The 16444-nt window shown below is 39.5% G+C and overlaps 1 protein-coding gene across 4 annotated transcripts in view; it reads right to left on the reverse strand.

The window, feature by feature from the left end:
* Positions 1-221: 221 nt before the first annotated feature.
* The window catches only part of LOC101468886 (guanine nucleotide exchange factor VAV3), a 50072-nt gene continuing 33849 nt past the window's right edge, over positions 222-16444 (reverse strand). For 2 of the 4 annotated variants that reach the window (XM_076876949.1, XM_076876948.1), the window contains exons 21-28: positions 14204-14269; positions 13939-13973; positions 13681-13797; positions 8650-8737; positions 8017-8146; positions 3596-3655; positions 1966-2114; positions 222-1351 (exon numbers count right to left, since the gene is read on the reverse strand). In XM_076876949.1, coding sequence (XP_076733064.1) covers positions 1310-1351; positions 1966-2114; positions 3596-3655; positions 8017-8146; positions 8650-8737; positions 13681-13797; positions 13939-13973; positions 14204-14269 — 687 coding nt within the window. In that variant the 3' untranslated portion in view covers positions 222-1309. The remainder of the gene's footprint in view (positions 1352-1965; positions 2115-3595; positions 3656-8016; positions 8147-8649; positions 8738-13680; positions 13798-13938; positions 13974-14203; positions 14270-16444) is intronic. The other 2 variants (XM_076876950.1, XM_023155067.3) reach the window with 2 other exon arrangements.

Genomic DNA, 16444 nt, shown 5'->3' on the forward strand with positions numbered 1-16444 from the left:
ATGAACCTGCAGCCACAAGGAGGTTAGCTTAGCTTAGCATAAAGACTGGCTTCAATAACCCAACTTGCTATGGAGATTTCAATACCCACCTACCAGCCCCTCTTAAGTTCTCTAACATCACTCGTCATCACTATGGGTTTGCCAGACAACCCACAGAGACATAAAAAAGTCCCCACTGACAAGAAAGTCCAACACATATACAAGTAAAACCGCACATTGAATGTTTTACAGTTTTGCTTTATTACAAATTGAACAAATGAATTCTAACCTCTCAATAAGTGAGCCTTTATGCCAATGACTGTTTCATACTTTATATTAAACAGACTAAATTCAGACTGGTATTAACCTTCTCATCTAATTTTGCCAAAGGAGCAAATAAGTACATTCTCAAAATGTCAAACTATAGCTTTTCAGGCTAAACAGATTTTTAATGATTTTCATCAACTCAATGTTTATTGAAGGCTGCACTTAAAGTTGAGGTGATTATTTAAATAAAACAGTATTTAAAAGGACAGGAATCTAATTTGGGAGATGTAGCTTTATCAGTGGCGTCCTATGGCCACATAATCAGCTGTTTCTCTGCAGATGTGCATCACTTCAGCGTCCACAGGTCCACTGACTGACAGATCAGTCCATCATGGTTCCATCCTTTTTCTCCATGTTCCACCCCTTTTTAAAATTAGGGTCAAATTCAAAGTTTGGCAGTTACAGTTTTATCAAAGGTTTGTGTCCACGCAGTTTGGAATGCAAAAAACAAGATTAAAGAGAACTGAACGCAAATATCGACACAGCCATGAGGGCTATAGTGTTCCAGGAAGAGTCAAAAACTTCTCAACACTTTCACTTTAATTTGGTACTTGAGCAGGGCACTATAAGCAGAATCTGTGGTCCAGCTAGATGATTGAGCCTTGCTGACCTCGATACATGACAACAACGAAAGGCAAGACTCATACCAGATGATGGAGTCATCAATAATAAGAGAAGTTGAGTGGGAGAGGAAGGGAAGGGGGAGGGTTATCTAGGCACAGCACATGTACTTCCCAGTGGGCCGCAGGGGCAGACAGGACTGCGTAGAGGTAAGATATGGCATGACGCTCCTGGAATCTGTGATTTGACATTTCTGTGTGAGAGTCTGTCAGAGGACAGGAGAAGGTTTTTAAGGGCACTGCCACCTCCTCTTGTGTCCAAGTCTCTGGATTTTTATCAAAGAGAGATATGACTGTGGGCCCAGACAGTGGCAGAGCAGCATGGCGTTCACTGGAGGGTTTCAGCCTGAATGGGTGCTGAATACACGTTCCAACAAGCGAAGTCAGTCCTCCTCTTCCACATAAGTAGAGGGAAACCATCCCACCTAAGAAGAGAAAAGTAGCATCTAGATCAGCATTTCAAATTCAACCAGACCTCTGCTGATCTTGTGAAGAATTCTTCTCCTGTCACAATGTACAGACTGTTATATGTAGTCTTGATCAGGATGGGTCAATAATTCTGACAATTTGGAGGTGAGTACAAGAGATAATTCATTGTTAACTCTAGGATGAGTGGTAACTGTGATACTGTGCCTGCATGGCAGGGTTGGAGAAGTGTGTTCACAAGCAGTGCCATACTCAGATGTGAGCAAATTTAGTGGCGAGTCGTTGTGCATCGAAATGCATAACAACTGATACTTTGGCTAAACAAACCTGGTAAAAAAAATAATAAATTAACTGACGGACGTTTTGTTGTGCCAATGTGACATGTCCCATTAAAACTAAGGAGCTTTTTTCCATTTAACTATGGATGAAGTGGTTCACCCTTCATGACATGCACACTCACAAGCTCCCTGCCAAACACAGCCATTTACTGATTCACCCTTTTTAATTTAATTTTTAATACAAAATATTTGTGAAATATTTATTTGTTGTCCCACTTTGAAACAAGTAAAAAAAATCCTGCCAGCTGCAAAGAGCAAGTTTGTCAAAGACATACCCTGCCACCGACTACTCCCTTCCACCACCCATTGGGCATCTTGGTGTAGATAGTGATAACGTCTCCCTGTTGCAGAGAAAGCTCCCGCGTGTCTCTGGAGCAGAAGTCGTAGCGTGCAATTGCATAACCCACCACTCTAGGAGAAAAGACTGAAACAGAGAGAGATCTTATATTACTTTTGGACCCATTTACAAAATTTCACCTTATCTTAGACTCTGTGAAAACATCTGCTGACACTGATCCAGCAAGAAATATCACACTTACAGATCAGAGTTACACTCCTCACAAAAATGTAAGCTGAATTTAATATTTAAAGACAAAGTTTACAGATGTACTGCTGTTTTCAGGGTGAGATTAAACTTTCATGCTCACTTACTGTAAGAAAACTAACTAACAAGGATCAAGAGAGAACTTGAGCCAAACTAAATTCAGTTCATCTATATAAAATTATTATGGTTCATTGATTTTTTTCTTTTTTTTTTAGTACAAAACATATTCCTCACAGGTATTAATCGTAGTAAACTGACTATGTCATTTTGTGAGAATGATAGGGCAGCGATTCTAAAAAGCCTTGACTCATGGGTTTGATTCATGTAAAAGCAAAACCGCAGAGGCAGAAATGAGATAATGCTTAAGGTTCGCGGGTGAGAGAGGAGAAATGTATCCGACAGCTCAGCTTGGTGGGTCCAAGCACGCAGCCCGGATGAGAGAACTTGGGTTATCATGGTCATGTGTTCATCTTATTAAAAGTTAAAGGTGAATTCAAGCGATGCATCCAGCACTTATCAGGTTATCCAAGTTTGTTCCTACGCATGCAGGTCAGGGCTCATATCACACGTGAACACGGCTGTGCATAGGTTTGTTTACCTTATCTGTGAAAACACAGATGACACGACTGTGCAGATATGCTGGACGAAAGGAATACATCTATCCTCTCATGCACACAGACATCCAAAGTTAACCCACATCACAACAACTCAGGTGCTCAGTTCCACACACGCATGCTTAAAGTAAGCACAGAGAGAGATCATTTAATTCTTAAATATTCTTAATAAACTAAAATTTTTGCATTCGTGTCTTGCTGGAAACACGAAAATGTGAAAAACCTCCAGTTATTCTGACTCGGGAGCCCTTACTCATTATTTCAAGAGGGTAACCACCACTGTTGGCCTTAAAGTCACAACTTTTAATGGATACTAAAGCTCAATTAACTGTTTTATTGTGTAACATATTTGTCACAGTTCATTAAGTGAAACCATACAAACAAAAGCGCATGTCATCTTTTTAATTAGCTGAATTGATAGTGTTATTGTTGGATGTAGTAAAATGTAAATGCCAGCAATGGTGGCTTTGCAGCTCTTTGCCAGTGGTTTGCTGACATTTCTGCAGTTATCTTGACCAAATGGGAGATATCATAGCCGGCAGAAATTCATAACATCTGTGATATTTAATTTCCAGAAGACTGATGCGAGGGTTTTTCCCCAACGGGGTGACTTATACACTCTGTGTAATTACCAAGGAAAAAAATGCATTATTTAAAAGAGACAAGAAAACAAGACAGCTCATCTTTAGAAACGTGGAAATGTGGACATACAGCGGGGGGAATTCAAAGAGAGTAGAAAAGCTGTACCTGTACCTGACCAGAAAGGCGAGGAGGAGGGAGGAACAAAGCTGCAGCCGCCAGGAGAAACTACAGAGAAACGAAGCGAGTGATGGGAGGGGGTTCAGGCCGTAGTGGGAGCAAAGAGAGAACATAAGCAAAGTAAACACAAGTTTGACAGAAAGAGAGCGTGTTTGTGTGAGGGTAAAGGAGAGAGAAAGAGTAAAAGTTGTCAAAGTCAAAGTACAAGCAAAAAAGCAAATAAGGTTGGGGATACGCAGTGAGAGAGGAGGGCAAAACAGTGAAACCATCAGACAAATTGTTACTGCCCCGGGCACATGCACAAAATCTTACACAGCACAAACCGCAGTAAGGTGGGTTAAGTGAGTGAGCCTATAATGCGTTTTGATGCCTGAAAGTCAGTATAGGTATGACTTTTTTAAACACTTATATGTTGCTTTTTATGCCTCAGTACCAATTCAGCAAAATGTCAGTGGTAGGCAATGGACCAATATTTAAGACAATTGTGTGCTTTTGACGTAGCAAAAACAAGTCTGAGAAAGTATCATTCCTAATTCAGGATAAAAATGTGGAGACAGGAGCACTACAGTGTGGCAGTCCTACGCAGAACTGCCAAAACTGCCACAGCCATATCAAGACATTACAAGATATTTCACAAAATGCTGTATAAAGTCCTTTATTTGGTTACCACTTCTTCTCTAATTGTGGTCCAATCCTAAAAGAGAAAAACTTCAACAAAAATAATCAGAATATATAATTTAGTTTGCTTTGGCATACTAATATAGCAGGATAAAATGAATGGTAATGTGTTTTTCACCAAAGGACCTAACCCAGTGAAAATGAAAAATTGATGGGAGACACTTAATTTGGAGATGGTATGAGCAGGACTGCTGGTCTGAATACTAAAGACTATTTTGGTATACAGATGGATCTACTTGTTGTAGGAATTTCTGTAAAGAATCCCTTTGCCTATTAACGTCCATCATTTTTGGTTTACTATGCTGAATAATAAGTCTCGGATGTAAACTTTTGGCTACATAATGTGGCTTTCTTCAACTTTGTGCTGGTTACACTGCATAAAAATCAGCAATAGCAAAATTTTCAGCTTCAACTAAAAAAGCAGCGGCAGCTTGTGTGTAAGTATACGTCTGAGCAGAAGCACGGTGCTGTGACAAGGCAGCGTCTGGGATTCCACACTGCAAAGCTAAGAGCTCCTGCTCCCATATGAAATCTCACCTGAGCCAGCAGACCCTCATGCTCAGAAAACAACTCCCGTCAGCACAGCAGTATGGTTTCATGCCTTCTCTTTGTACCGTACAGGCAGAGACCAACATGCGTCAAATGTCTGACCAGAGTTCGCACAACTATTAACATACTAATATAGCATGAGTATTTATACTTTACATGAAAATATTTTTGATTCTTTTAGACAAGAACATATGTGCATGGACCGTGCACAGGATGACATGAGTTTCTATTATTTAAAATATGCTATTTATATCAATGTGGGCCAGAGAAATGACCACAAAGCTACAGCAACTGAATACTAGAAACCTTGTGAAAATGTATTGCAGGCCTGATGTATTCGATGTTTTCAGGTGAATGCACAAGTTGAGTATCTTAAAATTCTTTCAATAATTCTGTCATAAATATTTTCAGGACATTATACATCAAATTTAATGATATTGATATAAGATAACAGACTCCGGTGTCCCAGTAAAAGTTAGACAAAATGATTACCCTGACAGACAACACAAGATCATTGCATTGCTAATTAGTTCCCAACTCCAGCTTTCACACACACAGGGAAATGCACTCAGTCAGACTTAATTAAAAATTCTAGCTGGGGTTTTTCCAAGCAAATTACTCCAGAGTTTTGATGGCTTTACAGTAGTTCTGCATCTTGTGATTGTTTACTCAGCCTTGCATTCTATTTTCTTTGCTATGAGGTGTCTGTTTTGAGATTGTTGTTGTTTTGGCATGACATCTGTCTTTCCACAGAGGCTGTTTACCAGACAGAGAATACGGTGCCCACTCTAAGTCTGTCTATGGGGGTGGACGACTTAAGGCAATAATAATCTATCCCAGAATGCAATGAGGCAGCGGCAGGTCTGTCAAGAGTTTTTCAGAGACAGCGGCGCGGTGAATGGCAGCAATGCACAAACACGGCTCTTGCAGAGCTGCTTTGAAGCTTGATGCGCTAGGAGACCGATGCTGACAAAGGAGTGAGAGGGACAAGGATGTAGCAGAATTTTACATCCGAAAAGACACAAAGGGCTAACTTTGACTTTGTTCCTGTGTTCAGTTGCTTGCCTCTGCCACTCTTGCGGCAGCTATGGTTGTTTACACATACACCTTTCTTTAAGTTAAGACAGTTTACCTCCAGCTGCTTCCTGCTCTTTTACATCAGATCATATTTGCAAACTTTTCCCACTTTTGCGGAAACAGTCACGGTCTCTCGGTTGGACCAGGGGTATCCCCCAGGTGTGTGTCAGCAGGCGGCTGTCACAGGTTTTTTTTCCACGGCAAGCCCAAGTAAAATGTCATGTCCTGTCAGGAAAATTGTGAAGCCATCTCAGAGCTGAGCAGAGTGCGGAGTGTGACGTTTGGAGTAGCAGGCTCCTGGTGCTTGCCTCGGGCACTGGGCTCTAACTGGGACCTCGCTTTCCCAAGCCTGGTGAGCTACAGAGGCTCTTTTATATTTCTCTCACTCGCTGTCTCTGACTCTCTTTTGTGTTTTCCTCTCCTATCTCTCTGACTCCACATCCCTTTGTACTCTTTGCCTCTCTTTGCATCTATTAAGATGCAGTAAGATGTATAGGATGAAAACATACACAGATTAACTTGACGCACAAATGCACACAGAATAAATAACAATTAGAATAGAAGTAGATCACATATAGGTGGCTATGAATGTCACAAAATCAATGGATTTTAATGTTTTTTTTTCCAAATTAGTCATCTATAACTGTGAGTCATTTACAATGAGGGTAAAATCAACATAACAAGAACAGCTATTAATAGCCAGCGTAAATCATCATCATTATCCAGATTACGTATCCGGATGCATGTTAATACAACGTATCATCTTTTGCACTGCATTCTCTGTCTCGCCTGTTCTCGCCTTCTGCTGCTGTTATTCTCCGTCTCCGGGCTTCCTCCAAATGTCTATCCACATTTTCTACTTCGATTTTCTACTTTCTACTTCTAGTGTATGCTTCCTTCTTCACTGAAGACAAACTGAACAAATAATTAGCACAGAATCAATTAATGAAGTCATGTTTTTTATATTCTTCATTTAAAACCTAGATTATACACCACCGCTGATACAGACAAGGACAGCTGGAGAGCCAACTGCTGACTACTTCTTTGAAGTCCGCCACCTGGGGCACATGTGTAGTTGTTGTACTATAATGTAAATTCTCTACGGAGTAGTCTGTGCAGTCACAAAAAGCAGGCAGGCACACCGACGGTCACATGGACCCTCGTGCTCGCTGTCTGATGACGAAATTTACGTCAATGGGACCCAAGCGGACCCTAACAGGCTTACTGAACATACAATCGAAAAAGTTCATGCTGGTTTTTATAGAAAGGTGTCAGAATACAAAGTGCAATGCAGTTTGTTGTGTGCAATGCAGCTTCTTGGTGCTACATACAACAACACACCTTCAGGGGTCTAGTGAAGTCCATACGTCAATGGGTCAGGGCTGTTTTGGCAGCAAAAGGTGGACCAATACAATATTAGGCAGATGGTCATAATGGCATGCCTATTAAATATACCGATCAGGCAGTTAAATCTTAAATGACATGAGAAGACCAACCAAGCAAAAAAAAAAAAAGAGGTTCGAAGATAAATCTGCTGCTGTCTATGCTATGCTATTCCAAGGGGAATCATGTTAGCTCATTATGCTGAACTAAGTGTTTCTAACATGTCTCAAATGTTAGGAATATGACAGCCTTGGGTATCAAGACAGAGGTATTAGACACTTAAGTGTCTAATAATGAAACAACTGCTTTGTCAGCATGTTTATATATATATATAAAGCAAGAGTGTATAGTACACTGACTTGACTGTAATGTAAGAAACTGTGTAGTAGGTGAGAAACTGATTACAGCAAATGGTTTTGGGGTTTAGAGTGTTTTATTGTGTCTATGAGATGGCATGGGAAATATAGACCACTGACTATATCCATCATAAAGACAGGTCTAAACTTCCCAGGGAAAAAAAAAATACTACTCGCCTTGCTTTATCTGACCTGGTCTGTTGTAGCAAAAGTCTGACCCTCTGGTCCTCCAAACAGGTCAAAACAAACGCTCAGAATATCTTTCAGCTACAACTGGATAAAGCTCTGATCTGAACTTGGAGCTTTTCAGCCTGTCATACAGATACCATCAGGAAAGGAACCTGAATGTTTGCAAAGCAGACTTACCACTCCCGACCTTGGTAATGGCCGTGGGCACGTTTCCATTGGGCTGTTCCCTGTAGGGGTGCTGTAGAGTGGTGTCGAGACTGCTGAAACCCTCCTTTAGAGAGTGCTGTTGGTAGTATTCCACCAAGTCCTGTGTCAACCACACAAGAAAAAGAAATGTACCCAAAGCACCGCTAAGCCATAAAAATACAGACTGTATAGTGCACAAGTCTATAGAAGTGAATGCAAGGACAAGTTGAAAGGTTAGCTGCTCATTATTCTTGACAGTACAAGCAATGCAAATACAGAGAGTATTACAGAGAAAGTGTCCATGGGCCAGCGTACCACAATGTTTTTTTTTTTTACACCAATGTCAAGTGCAAGCACTGAATACATTTGAATATCAGCTGCTGCGATACAAAGCCACAGCTTTAAAGCATGTCCCTGTGGCTTTCTAAGTGGGTACAAACATGTCAGAATAAACCAGTGGTAGTTATATAATTTTAATTTTAAAAAGTACATTTTTACTTGTATGGAAATTGCATTTTTCTCAAGAGAGGTCTGCAAAAATAGTGGAAAGTAAAAATGATTATGCTTATTAATGCTATAGCAGATTGTAGGCTGCAAAAATCCATAGAAAGATAAAGGCATTACCAGCACAGTTTTGAAAACCCGACTCTCGGCAATGTAAAAGCCTCCATCCTTGGTCAGAATCTTAATGTGCTTGACTTTATCATTGAACCTGTGGAGGATGAATAAGACATGGGTTGTTAATCAAGTAGACATGCTTCTGCATCAGTCCAGTCTCTATGATGAACTGTCACTAAGGTCTGTCTGTGCTGAGAGTTGGTTACTATGCTGAGCCAATTTCTATCTCTTACCAAAGCACCGTATAGTCAAAATTATGCCAGAATTAGACTGATCCTTTTATTATAATTCACAAAAAATGTAGAAAAACTAAAAAATGAAGCCAGGGGCTTTGTTCGGTGCTGGCTTTGTTCAGTGCTGCCAAAAATATGTTGCCTACCCCAGCTTTAAATACATTAGCTGACACAACAGTGTCACAACTGTGCTCAGGGTTAGACAACAGTAATTATTTTACTCATAAATTATACTCCGTAACAGTTTCTAATCAGCCAGTCACAAATAGACAGAATAACAAGAGTGTCAGCTTTTGACAGCCACCATAATACCAAAGTACAGCGTGCCCTCTTTTTACTAAGGAATGTGAATTCTGCAATAGAGTTGCCTAATTACTGCTGCTGATTGTATGGACTTGGTGTGTTTGCCACACTGAAAGTTAGTACAATTGCATCACAACCAAATGTAAAACATAACAGTTGCAATTGAGTGATATTGTGGATTAAACGACTAAATCATCACTCAGTGCTGTGCAAAAGTCTTGAGCCATCTCTCATTTCTTTATATTTTTCAACAGCTGTCCAAGGTTCATTTATTCATTCATTTTCAGTGCAGTCTTTGAACCTGACCGCTTTCAGAGGAATGCTTTTTGTTTGTATATTTTTTACTACGTCATATAACATTGAATCTTAGTCAAAGAGCAGCTGTTAAGAAGCGTTTCCTAATTAAAGGAAACAGGCTGAAGTATGGCAAATTACACAGAACTGGACTGAAAAATCACTGGCCAGGTCTTATGGACTGATGAATCAAAACTTTACATTTTTGCTGCATAGTTATCATACAGTATGTACTGAAAAGAGTACGACAGAGGACAAATGCTACAGTCATGGCTTGGAGTTGCACTTAAGTCAAATTTTGATGATCTTGACAAAAGTGATGAAATTATAAATGTAGAAACTATTGTCAGATTTTGATTCGGTGTGTAATACCATCTGGAAAGTATCTGATTGATAAACTTCTAGCATGACAATAACCCCGAACACACTGCCAATGCAGCAAAAGAAGACCTGGATAGAAAAAACAAACAATTGAATGTGATCTACCATGGATTGGGCTCCCCGGGGCTAGGACCTCAACATTAATGTGATGTAAAAAGAAGAAGAAGAGCTTTAAATGTCCTTCAAGAGGCATGGACAACTATTCCTGGAGACTACTTAAAGAATATACAAGAAAGCCTGCGTATGATAGTTCAGGCTTTGTTGAAGAATAAGTGTGGTCTCTAGCTTGTTAAAATTGGACAAACCTTTTTTTTGCCTTGTAGACTGTATTCCCATGTATGTTTGCAAACGTTTCAATAAAACACTGCATCTATTTGAGATTATAATACTATATATAGTTCTATGTTTTAATGTAGGAGTGTTTGAAGTGGTAGTGAAAGTAAGTTGGGAGTTTGAGCCATTTCCTGTAGTGTGCTGTATCTAACATGTCCTTAATATTAAACGAAGGCAGACTGAAAATCTCTCAGTGCAGTGTATAACCAATGAAAAGAATATTTTCAAGTTGCATGTACGACTGTATGGATGTACTAAATGTATGACTGTACTGTAAGTAACATGTTACTGATTTGCAGTCATAGGGTGCCTAACACACAGAGACAGATAACCCGTTTGGTGAAGGCAAGATGTTTCCTTCCCTCGTAAAGGCTCCCAAGGTGTTACACACATGCAAACAGCATTCAGCACACACAAACTGACCGCTTGTAGTGTTTGACACCAGACAGTTCCAGTTGATTAGTAGCAGCTCTCTGTGTAAAGCTCCATTATCTCAAATGGCCATCCTGATAATGATCTTAAGCATTGAGACAGGCAATTAGGATTGGAGTGTTCAGAAACTGGCCCTGTACATCAAAGCTTTGAATGAGGAACGGTATGAGTCCACCAAACCAAATGGGCTGGAATGGTGTGTCACAGTCTGAATAGTCTTAACATCCAAACACTATTTCAGAGTGCACCCTCACTTGTTATAATCTCTTGGAGCCATCATGGCAGGTCAGAGGGACTCGATAGTCCTTTCTTTTTTAACAGAGTGAACAAGCTTTGATGTGCCCTGAAACGTATTCACTAGTTAAATGGGCAGGGCTGTATTTGAAAAGAGGAGTACGCAGGCACTCATCTTGTAGATAAAGCAGTCATTTGTTGAGGCCTTAAGGAAAGTATGTTTTATCTACAACTCAAGTGTGTTTCTAGCCATCTTTTGAAATACACAGACTGATAACTGAAGAGCATCAAACAGTCTGATGCAACACTATCAAGTTTTCGTTGAATATACGTCTGAGACAGATGGTGAAATAGACTATTCGATTCCCCCTCTTTCCCATGCTATATTCAGTTGAATAACTGTCATACAATAACAAAAATGAACTTCTACAAACTTTAGGCATGATGTGCAAATGCCGGACAAGGTCTCCTTCACCAAAAAATGTTTTTAACTAAAACTAGAAAAGTTTTGAGAATTTTGTACTTTAGCAGTGACAATTGAAAAATGTGTCTTTCAAGGAACATTGTTAATCTAACTCTATATTGTCACAATTACAGGCGTTTGAGAATCAGAGTACAAATACAAAATGCAGCTATTCAATGATGATTTCATTCATTAAGGGGAAAAAGCCATACAAACCTACCTGGTTAAAAATGCAAAAAAGTAATTGCTCCCCTTGTTAAATAATGAAATAACTGTGATTAACTTGGTTGTTTGGAAATCTGAGTTAAATTTCATTAGCCACACCCAGGCCTGGTTACTCCCACACCTGCTGATTCACTTAAATAGAACAGCGTCTCAATAACTGCAAGCCTCGCTTGGCTCAGTTAAAGTTTTTGTGATTCAACAATAAGGAAGACGCTGGGGAAAACAGCATTCATGGGAGAGATTCAAGGTAAAACCACTCCACCACGAACCAATATAAACACTAAGGTTCGACTCAAATTTGCTGAAAAACATCTTGATGAGCTACAAGACTTTTGGGAAAATATTCTATGGACTGATGAGACAAAAGTTTAACTTTGGAAAGTTTGGGTCCCATTACATCTGGTATAACACTAATACAGCATTTATTAAAAACAATGTTATACCCATAGTCTAACATGGTGGTTATGTGATGGTCTATGGCTGCTTTGCTGCTTTAGGACTGACACGACTTGCTTTAATTACTTAAACCATAAATTCCGCTCTCTAACACAAAATCCTGAATGACAATGTCCGGCCATCAGTTTGTGGCTTGAAGCTCTGGCGCACTTGAGTTATGCAGCAGGACAATGATTCAAAACACACCAGCAAGTTGACCTTTGAATGGCAAAAATAAAAGAATTGAGGTTTTGGAGTGGCCAGACTTAAATCAGATTGAAAGGCTTTGTTTTGATGTTAAACAGGCCGTTCATGTTCAAAAACTCTGCAGTGTGACTGAATTAAAACGAATGTGCCGAGAAGAGTGGGCCAAAATTCCTCCACAGTGATGTGAAAGACTCATTGCCAGATATCACAAACACTTGATTCCAGATTGTGCCACCCTCTGCAAATTTAGTGGATAATTACTTTTTCACATAGGGGCAGATAGATTTGGATGGCTTTATTCTGTTACAACATGAAATCATCATTTTGAAAGCTTTATTTTGTATTTACTCATTTATCTATCTCCAGTACTATATTTCTAAGTACTGCAAGTACTATATTTCTAATTAAGAGACCAGTAAGCTCTAACTTGACCTTATTTTATTATATAAATTTATAATTATATAACTAGAGAAGGGCCAAGTTTAATTAATTGTTGTCCTTATAGAAAAGTTGTAAAATAAACCACAACAATGGCAAATGCAGTTTAGCGTAACCTTGAATAATAACTGTTGCATGAAATAAACTGATGAAATTTAACCCACAAACGCACTAAAGTGCAAAATTAAGTAACTGTGTAAAACCATAACAAGATGCATCCCTGGATCCATTTCAGCGAGAGACAGCGTTATAGAAAAATCCCCCAGGACGAAACTCTTCCGATTTTAACCAACAAAGCAACAACAGGATTTAATGAATTCAGTTTTATTTCTTCACGCCTGTAGAGCAAACGGCGGCACTTTTTGCTGGGTGAAGGATTTTTTTTCACTGTGAAAATGAATTTTTAATTTGTTGGATGCTTGTGTCAAGAATAGTGAAATTTTTTCGTTGATAAGATGGTCTCTTAGGAAATTAGCTACCTCAACAGTCAGCACTGATGCATTTACATACTAGGAGGGCTGGGAACAGTATGTTTTCTCCCAACTATTTTGTCAACATTTAGAAGCTTGTTAGAAAATTAGGGTGAAAGCAGACACTTCAAAACTTGGACCAAATAGGTTTATATTGCTAGAACAAACCCTAAGAAATGTTTCTTTTCTCATTTTAGACCTTTAGAAGCGACACTGCTTTTCCAAACGTTTGCACTTCAGTATAAACTGTGACTCATTACACCAGACATGATTTTTTTTTGTCAATCTTCAGTTACTAGATGCTGCTGTCACTACAACTTATTTTGCAGTGACGACTGGAACATAGCATGATCTCCTTCTGCTGCAGCCCATCCACTTCAACATTTGATGAATTGTTTGTTTTCTGAGTTATTTGCATGTGGGCATTTTGTTTTCTTGAATTATTCCCACCATCCGTCTCTCGCAAGAAGGTGTTTTTGCCCACAAGACTGGTGCTGACTGCATGTGTTGTGTTAATTTCATTTTTATTTTTTTGGTAAAAGAGTGAAAAATGTCGGAGAAAATAAATAGAAAGCAAGATGTCACTTACTTTATGCTGATTGCATATTCAGTGCACTCTTTACTCCTGTGCCGAATCAGATACGTGCTGTTTTCCCGGTCCAAGAGGGCGACCTCAGCTTGGCATCTTTCCATAGGCCCTGCAAACCTCAACATCCATAAACAGCTACTGTAATTGCACTGATCCACTCACAATGCATTGTCATAGTCAATGTATAGCCAACATTATCTATAATCTGGAGTAAGAATGAACTGTGGCCATCCTTAGACATTTATTTTTGCCACTTACCAGAGCTGGGCAGAATAATCGACAGGTTTTGGAACCTGGCATAGAAAAATAATTGTGGTTATTTTGAGTTTTGATTGAGTCAGATCAGAAGGTAGAGGTCATTTATGTGATATTCAAGGCATATCTAATAGCTAAAATCCATCTTCTACAGTGAGAAAACTGCAATATAAAAGCACTACATTCTTCTGCCAAAACATCAATACACTGAATGCATTGTAATGATACTAAATTTGTCTTATTGATCACAATAAACATGCACACTTACACACGGGCAAGGCCTCACAGCATCGCTTGGAAAGAAGCCAATCTTGCTTGTAGCCAGATTTTTGCCCTGCAAAGGCAACCGCTTGTTAATCGCATTATATTTGTCTGGGAGCAACTGCACCTCTCTCTCTCTCCTTCTCTTCCTTTTCTCTTCCCCTCCCACTCTTGCCTCAATAAATCCTCAGCAATTAGCACACAACAAGCACTGCATCTAATTTGTAGCCCGAGTTAATTATGGTTCAAACTCTGCCGGCAGTTAGATTTGTACTGCATCAAAACAAGAGCCTCGTTTAACACTAAATAATGGATCTTATTCTGGTCTTTGAATATCCAAACAGCGTGATCTCTTGGGTTGGTGCTAAAGACTCACAATTGCATTTTAGCTAACCCGCCTGAAGCAACAGGCTTTATGTGAAATCATTAATTCCTCCAGCAAACATGGAGTAACAGACTTTTGTTCTCCAGTTAAATAAACCAATTTGGTCAAACAAATTACTTGTTGTTGTTTTTTTTACATAGACTTGTCTCTACTTGGATTGTTTAGTTTATTGTATAACCTTGTTTCTCTATTATGTACATTGTCTGGCAGACAGTAATAAGAATATGCATCAGCATTAAGCTGAAGATAATCTGAGTTTCCAGTTCCAAGTTAGAGGTCAATTTGAAGTCCATTGAGCCAATCTGAGAAGACGTTGAGTGGTGAAGGCATGTGGAGCTCTTCATTCGCCTTCCTGCCCCATTTATGCTTTCCTACTCACTCCTCCTTATTAGAGTATAAAATGCTTTTTGGGACCGTGCAAGCCCCGAAAGTAACTAGATTGGAAAGCAAATCTTTACCCATCTCTATGATTCATTCTGTGTAATAACATTTCATCAAAGGTTTTTTGAGAGCCCTTCTCTATTTGTTATGCTTTCGATAAGCGTATGATAAAGATTAAACTTATTACTCTGTTGGCATAAACAGGCAGGAGCCAAGGGATCAAATGAAATTACAGTGATTGATTGTATTGTTCTGCCAGTGGGATGGGGGATAATTGCCTTCTGGGTAACAGGGGATATGAATTCTCAATGTTCTGTAATTCCATCCTCTGGCGCCACTGGGGACATTGGAGATTAAAGATACCCTGTGGAGTTTTCATTGTAAGCAAACATGACTTTGTTAGGATTCAGGGTTTCTTTCCAAAATGTAGTGTGTGACTGTAAGACCTCACAAACTTACTGAAAACAAAACCTTCTATTCCTTCTTTTATTATAGGTATCACAGACCTCTTCTTCAAATGTAAAAAGTAACAGAGGCAAAAATAAACATTTTGAGGCTATATAGTTAATAATAACAAGAAGAAGAAGAAGAAGAACAGAATAAAAGGCTGATCGACATAGTGTTGAAATGAATGAGTGTGGTTAACTGATCCTTGCTGCATGCAGAATGCCAGATAACCAGAGGAATTTATCCCATGGAAAACTAGGCCCACATCATTATTCAAAACAACCACCTTTAGCTACAGTAACTCAAAATAATCATTTCTGCGTGACTGATCAGTTTCTCACATTGTTGTGAAAGAATTTTGGTCCATTCTTCTTTACAGTGTTGATTTTGTTCAAGCATTCATTTCATCTGCTCTCCCTTATGTAGCAGGCTTGTCAGAGAAAAACGTTCTCCAAGTGTGACAATATGGTGCATTTTTATGACCGAGCAACAGCCTCAGACATAAACTGGTTCATCCCAAGGACAGAACGCCCAAACACAGGGTAAAAAACAGTTTATGAGCTGAGTGCAGTGAGGAGTGTTTGGACGTCTACATAGCAGAAACCAAACAGGGACTGCACAAATGCATGGCACAACATAAGAAAGCCACCTTAACAGGACAAACTTCAGCTAGGGTGGCCGTAGTTCAGGTGGCAGAGAGGTGACCTCAGAGTAAAGATGGACAAAGATGGACAAAGATGGCAGATGGGTTGAAAGAACAGTAAAAAAGGCCATCTACATCCACTGTGAATGATCAGCATTGAACACAGGTGATGGCTTACGACACCAACTATCAGCCACCTGCAATCCAATTCTGAGATCCCTTCCCAAGTACGTCAACCCCTATTCACACTATGCCTAAGGTGACCTCAATAGCTCATGTGATGCTGGAGTGGGACAATGTCTTACAGTGGTTTCACCTGTCAGCCCCGGTGACAGGAATGACTCATGCCTTTTTTCACACTTTGGCTCACAGAACACACCTCAGAACCTCCT

The sequence above is a fragment of the Maylandia zebra genome, linkage group LG18 (genome assembly GCF_041146795.1).
Source record: "Maylandia zebra isolate NMK-2024a linkage group LG18, Mzebra_GT3a, whole genome shotgun sequence".
NCBI lineage: Eukaryota > Metazoa > Chordata > Actinopteri > Cichliformes > Cichlidae > Maylandia > Maylandia zebra.